Genomic DNA, 7,199 nt, shown 5'->3' with positions numbered 1-7,199 from the left:
AGAGAGAGAGAGAGATGTTGCCTCTTAGCTACCAAGCAAGCGACTGAGCCCTTGAGGCGTGTTCACATACGCGACTGCGCAGTGGAAGAAGAACTGCGAGGTAGAAGGAACGGCAACAGGAAACACGTGAGGCGTGTATGCGCTCACGGAGGTGTGAATGGGTGTTGTGTACGCGCACCAAGATGCGCTCAGGTACAATGAAACAGTGCTTGTGATGTTATCAAAGTATATGGGGGAAGGGAGGCGTACCGCGTGGTCTACTCCAGACAAAGGACTTTGTCGGAGTTTTCCTGATCCCAATACTGATAACGTTACAAGTTAACACTGAAATACTGACGGTGTACAAGAGTATAAGACCGAGTCAGGAGGTTAGAAAAGAAGTGCATGCAACAGCCTAGCTATAAAAGCAGCACAGATTTCAGACAACAAAATTCAATATGCGTACTTAAACTGTCCCTAAGTTTAAATAGCACTTAACAATACTACAGATTAACTAACGTGCCCAAATGCCAGCCTTACTGTAGTGAACGTCTGCTCGTATTTAGAGGGTAGTGGAAAGTCCGTGCTTCTTGGGTCCTTGCCAGAGCTGGGGACGTCCGTCTGGTTCCACTGTGTCCAGAGAGTCCTCTTGGTTCCGAAAGTCCGTTTCAGGAGGAAAAGTCTCTGACTGTCGATGTGCCGGTTCACACGAATACCGTTAGAAGGAATCCTGTCGCTTCTAACTTTTCAATAACTGCTTTGGTCGCAGCGCTACGTTACTTGTGTAACTTAATTACCGGTTAACTCAGTTAAGAAAAAGACGCTACTAGTGCATTTATCACCGTGGGCAATGGTGTCTACAAAAGCGCGTTGGTTCTTAGTCTTCTGAGACGAGCAGGTTTCTCTTTTCATCAGGGGTCCTACGGAGCGAAAGTCCTGAACAGAGAGAATGAAATTGGGGCTGGCCCCCCAATTTAAAGGTTGCGGAGGTTACTGATCGTGACGTATGTGGATTTACCGGAAGCTGTGGAATTATGGGAGTTCGAGTCCTTGAAAGGACTGTTGTAGTACCTACATTAAGCTTTGAGCACTGAGGGACACCTCAGTGCAGTTCTGAATGTAACCATTGTTCTGCACTCCTTGCTGCAAGTAAAACTTTGAGATCTCGTATTTGATTCTTTATTTGATTTTTATTTGATTCTTTGTGTGTTAGGAAACTGGGGTATGAACTAACAGCATTTTTACAGTCCTATCTAACAGAAAAAGTTTCCTGACAGACAGTGAGAGAACAGAAGAGAACTGACTGGAGTACAAAGAGAGGACAAGGGAGGTGAAGAGGGAAGTGGCCAAGGCCAAACAAAAGGCATATGAGGAGTTGTATGAAAGTTTGGACACAAAGGAAGGAGAAAAGGAGTTGTATAGATTGGCGAGACAGAGAACTCGAGCTGGAAAGGATATGCAGCAGATGAGGTTGATTAAGGACAGAGATGACAGGACGGTGGTGAGACCAGCCATGATGTATAGTTTAGAGACACTAGCAATAGGCAAAAGACAGGAGGTGGAGCTGGAGGTGACAGAGTTAAAGATGCTAAGATTCTCTTTAGGAGTGACAAGGATGGACAGGATCAGGAATGAGGTCATTAGAGGGACAACACAGACAGGAAGGGTTGGAGAACAAGCTAGAGAAGCCAGATTGAGATGGTTTGGACATGTGCAGAGGAGGGACAGTGGATACATTGGTAGAAGAATGTTAGAGATGGAGCTACCAGGTAGGAGAAAAAGAGGAAGGCCAAAGAGGAGATATTTGGATGCAGTGAGGGAGGACATGCAGATAGTTGGAGTCAGAGTATCTATCTGTCTATCTATCTATCTATATTTGCATCTAATCAACTGTGGAACTACATCTACAGAAACTAGTGCTAATGGTAATCATGTATTTATCTAGATTATAGATTTGTGTTATTAAGTCTATAGATCTGTGTTAGATGTAGCACCAAAGAGTTCCTGGGGAAACAATGTCATCACATTTTATGTGTGTATATGGGTGAAAAGATAATAAAACCCACTTGAACTTGAGCTTGAAATTATATTAAAAAATACATATGTAATACTAGTTTTTATGACTACTAATAATTAAGGAATTAACATACATCTCTAGGATGCGCTGGGATGAATCATCAGTGATGTTCCTGGGGTCATCGGGGGTTTCGGGTCTTTCAACATCATACCCCCTCACACACAGGTGACCAAGTCCCAGCCGCTGTAGTCCACGGGCTTGCCCTCTTGCTCCAAAGCCATCGAGTGGCTTTTTCTCCGGCTTCAGTGATGGAACGGATGGCTCCCCTCTTGACAGCTCCTGTAACTCCCAGCCCTGCCAGAGCTTTACAGATAGAACAGCTAGCAAACCTCCTGCAGCCCACCTCAATTGGTTTGCAGTGAGCCCGTCAGCCCCAGCTTCTGCACTCCTCCACCAGGTCCTGGTACTTTGCCATCTTCCTCTCATGCGCCTCCTCCAGAGTTCTGGAGAAGTCTTCCTGGGCCGGAGTCTACTGGAGAGGATGGCTGAGGCGACTGCTTCGGCAACTGCCTTGAGCACCTGGTCGTGGCACCAGCGGTAGCCACCATCAGCCAAGGCCTTGGGACAGCTGCTAAGGAGGTGTTGCAGGGATCCTCTTCCTGCACACAGGGGGCAGGCCGGTGTCTCGCTCTTGCCCCAGGTGTGTAGGTTTGCTGGGCTGGGCAGGGTGTCATAGACAGCCTGGACCAGGAAACTGATGTGGTAGCTATCAGCACACCACAAATCTGGCCACAAGATTTTTCACTGCTGCCTCTTTTTCCACCTTGTCCAGGCTCCCTGATGCCTGAGTCCCACCATCTTACTGGCTCTCACCTCCTCAACACCTGCGCGCACTTCCTCCTGGAAGAGATGTTGCTGTTCCCTGCTGACTGCTTGGAAAGGAGTGTGTGCCGTGCCTCTGCCACCTGTAGCTCTCTGGCAGCGCTCCACTTCCTGCCTGTGCGGATCTCGATGCCAGCTGCTGCCACCTTGTGGTCCCTTGAGTCTCTGTACTGCATGGCCCCCTAGTGCAAGGCCACTAAAGGGGAGTTGGAGGGTGTTGGTAGACCCATACAGGGCAGCACTGCTCAGGCTTCTCGGCAAGCCAAGCCACCTTCGTAGATAACTGCTGAGCTTCTTCTCCAAAGCTTCCACAGTTGACATTAGGACAACGTACAGCAGTAGTGGCCATAAAACCCTGGGAAGAATGACATGCTGGTAGATCCATGCCTTGAAGAGACCAGGCAGTCCAGATTTGTCAACCTCGGTGAGCCAAACTCCTAGATCACCACAGGTCCTCTGGATGGCAGCTATGTCCTACAAGCTGCAGTCAAAGAGTTTCCCCAAACTCTTGACTGGCTTTTCCGACAGTGTTGGAATTATGGTCTCCGAGATCTTGAACCGGAACTTGTCCACGCCTTTTCCCTTCTTCAAGACCAAGGACCTAGACCAGGGGTCGGCAACCCAAAATGTTCAAAGAGCCACGTGACTACTCTGCTGTACGATATTTGGTGCTTTAAGTTTAACTTCCATTACAATATTAATGTATTGTTGTGTTGCACTGATGAAATTATAGAAATACAATAAAGAAATCCAATTTTTGGTGTCTTTTATTTTGAGGATTCGAAAAAACAAAAACAAAATGGAATGTGCATAATAGGCCTCCTGTAATTTCAGACCTCCCCATGAAAAAAAATGCAGTTCGCAGCTTCCCCCCCCCCCGCCCCCCCCAATCTGGGCAACAGAGTGCAATAAAACTTAGGTTGCAGTTAAAACGCAGGCTGCAATTATAAAAATAAAACAGCACCCTTTTGAAAAGGTAGGTAGGCTATATAAAACAAAAATAAGCTTGTTTAATTACGATTTCAGTGCATTTCTGTGCATTATCCTTTTCTCTTTAGTTTTCTGCAAATGCCAAGTTAAGTAGCCTAAGTCAGTGCAAATGAATAAAAGGCAGAACAATCCTTTTCTCTTTTCCCCCTTATGGTGGCAACGGACACAAATGAATAGGCTACAATTGCAAACGAGTAATAAAACACCCCTGCCATTAAAAGGCAGCTTGCTTCGCCACAGCCTTCGTTATTTTTGCTGTGTGCTTAGGGTCATTGTCTTGTTGGAAGTTGAACCTTCGGCCCAGTCTGAGATCCTGAGCACTCTGGAAGAGGTTTTCTTCCAGGATATCTCTGTACTTGGCCGCATTCATCTTTCCTTCGATTGCAACCAGTCATCCTGTCCCTGCAAGCATTCATGTGTCTTGCACTGAGGAGAGGCTTCTATCGGGCCACTCTGCCATATAGCCCCGACTGGTGGAGGGCTGCAGTGGTGGTTGACTTTCTACAACTTTCTCCCATCTACTGACTGCATCTCTGGAGCTCAGCGACAGTGATCTTTGGGTTCTTCTTTACCTCTCTCACCAAGGCTCTTCTCCACCGATTGCTCAGTTTGGCCGGAGGGCCAGGTCTAGGAAGAGTTCTGGTCGTCCCAAACGTCTTCGATTTAAGAAGTTTGGAGGCCACTGTGCTCTTAGGAACCTTAAGTGCAGCAGATAATTTTTTGTAACCTTGGCCAGATCTGTGCCTTGCCACATTTCTGTCTCTGAGCTCTTCAGGCAGTTCCATTGACCTCATGATTCTCACTTGCTCTGCCAACCACTGAGCTGTAAGGTCTTATATAGACAGCTGTGTGGCTTTCCTGATCAAGTCCAATCAGTATAATCAAACACAGCTGGACTCCAATGAAGGTGTAGAACCATTTTAAGGATGATCAGAAGAAACGGACAGTACCTGAATTAAAAATATGAGTGTCACAGCAAAGGGTCTGAATACTTATGACCATGTGATATTTCAGTTTTTATTTATTAATAAATCTGCAAAAATGTCAACAATTCTGTGTTTTTCTGTCAATATGGGGTGTTGTGTGTACATTAATGAGGAAAAAAATGAACTTAAATGATTTTAGCAAATGGCTGCAATGTAACAGAGTGAAAAATTTAAGGGGGGCTGAATACTTTCCGTACCTACTGTATGTGTATGTGGGTGAAAAGATAATAAAACCCACTTGAACTTGAGCTTAAAATTATATATTAAAAATACATACTGTATGTAATACTAATTATTATGACTAATAATAAATAAAGTTATTTAGAGAAAAATATATTTGCTCACATTTTATTGCACTTCTTAAACGATACTTAATAAATTCCAGTTGGTACTTAAATCCAATCAATGTGTTTTTGCTAATTGGCCTTCTAGTTTGTACTAGTTAGTCATAAGACATTGGGGGGTTGATTTTTTTTAGTGGTTAAAGAGATTTATCATATTGCTCAATGGTACAGAGGCCACAGCAGTGAAATTTTTACTTTTCTTGTTGACTAAATGCTGTTGCTCCTCTCCACCTGAGGTATTTACTTGCCCTGACTAACAACAGTGAGTTCAGCCTTCAGGAAGTGTGGAAAGCGCATGTGTGCAAATCATTTGGAACATAAGGCAATAAAAGAATAAACTTTAAGAGCATAGTGTGGCACAGTAATTTTGTTTAATTAATACAATTTTTTTTGTTTGTGAAATCTTGATTAAAAATCGAATCTTTTTATAATATATTGTAAATTGTTGAATAAACCAAAAACATACTTTCACCTTGTAAGCGTGTAATTCATAAGGACAGATTTTGTTTTAAATTAAATTATCTCATAAATCATAAAAGTGCATATTTTTTGTTTGAAAATAGGGGAGGGGCTCTGCTGACCACAACCAGTGGCCCTGGTTTTCATCTTATGGTCCCATTCATCACCACATACAAGTCTGTTCAGGTTAGTCAGTGACAAACTGATTAAACCCTGAAAAAATAAAACGAATTTTTCTTAAATGTTTTATACAGAGTAATAAGTTAAATATACAGTTTAATAAGCCCACGTCACACAAAAAAGTTTGGGCACCCCTGACAATTTCTAATACTTCCATTTATAAATCATTGGGTGTTTGGATCAGCAACTTCATTCTGGTTAATCAAAAAACTGATGGACAGTAATATTTTAGAAGTGAAACTAGGTTCATTGGACTAACAGAAGATGTGCAATATGCATCAAAACAAAATTACACAGGTGCAAAAATTTGGGCACCCATGTCATTTTGTTGATTTGAATACCTGTAACTTCTTAGCACCGGTTTAATGGAACACAAAATTAGCTTGATGAGCTCATCAAGCCTTGAACCTCATAGACAGGTGCATCCAATCATGAGAAAATGTATTTAAGGTGGCCAATTGCTTGTTTGTTTCTCTTTGATTCTCCTGTGAAGAGTGGCAACATGGGGGCCTCAAAACAGCTCTCAAATGACCTGAAAGAAAAGAATATCATGGTTTAGGAAAAGGCTACAAAAATCTATCTCAGAGATTTCAGCTGTCAGTTTCCACTGTGAGGAACATAGTGAGGAAATGGAAGACCACAAGCACAATTCTTGTTAAAGCCAGAAGTAGCAGGCCAAGAAAAATATCAGAGAGGCAATGGCGAAGGATGGTGAGACAAGACAACCCACAGACCACCACCAAAGAACTACAACATCATCTTGCTGCAAATGGTGTCACTGTGCGTCGTTCAACTATTCAGCGCACTTTGCACAAGGAGGAGCTGTATGGGAGAGTGATGCGGAAGAAGCCTTTTCTGTGCCCATGCCACAAAAAGAGTCGCTTGAGGTATGTTAAAGCCCATTTGGACAAGCCAGCTTCATTTTGGAACAATGTACTGTGGACTGATGAAACAAAGATTAAGTTATTTGGTCATAACAAGGGGTGTTATGCATGGCGGCAAAAGAACACAGCATTCCAAGAAAAGCACTTGCTACTAGTGATGTGCGGATTGATCCTGAAATATCGATACTTCCGATTCTGGATCTTTATGCTCTGAAATCGATTCTGAAATCAAAATATCGATACTTACGCATTCTGAGATGAGGTGTATCCTAAACAGAAACACGGTGAAAAGTATCCAAATTATTGAGATGTTGTCTAAGTGACGCTCGGTTGGTGGGACTACTTCTTCTTCCGCCTGGGTGTGTGCGTCATGCGTAAGCACAGGGGCTCTACTCCGTGCTCTCACTCAGTCACTATTGATGAGAATTTCGGCTCTTTTTTAGAGAACCGGTTCTTTTGGCTCGGTTCACTGAAAAAC

At 43.5% G+C, this 7,199-nt stretch overlaps 1 protein-coding gene across 1 annotated transcript in view; it reads left to right on the top strand.

Annotated features, from left to right (window-relative positions):
* Window positions 1-7,199, top strand: part of LOC103397206 (erlin-2-like) — a 30,994-nt gene that overhangs the window by 15,479 nt on the left and 8,316 nt on the right. Inside the window, 1 exon segment of the mRNA XM_025052942.1 lies at window positions 5,762-5,843. Coding sequence (XP_024908710.1) covers window positions 5,762-5,843 — 82 coding nt within the window.

This window comes from Cynoglossus semilaevis, chromosome W (assembly GCF_000523025.1).
Source record: "Cynoglossus semilaevis isolate Cse_v1.0 chromosome W, Cse_v1.0, whole genome shotgun sequence".
NCBI classification, from domain to species: Eukaryota; Metazoa; Chordata; class Actinopteri; order Pleuronectiformes; family Cynoglossidae; genus Cynoglossus; species Cynoglossus semilaevis.
The sequence above is the reverse complement of the archived record's forward strand: the minus strand, read 5'-3'. Positions and strand labels throughout refer to the sequence as shown.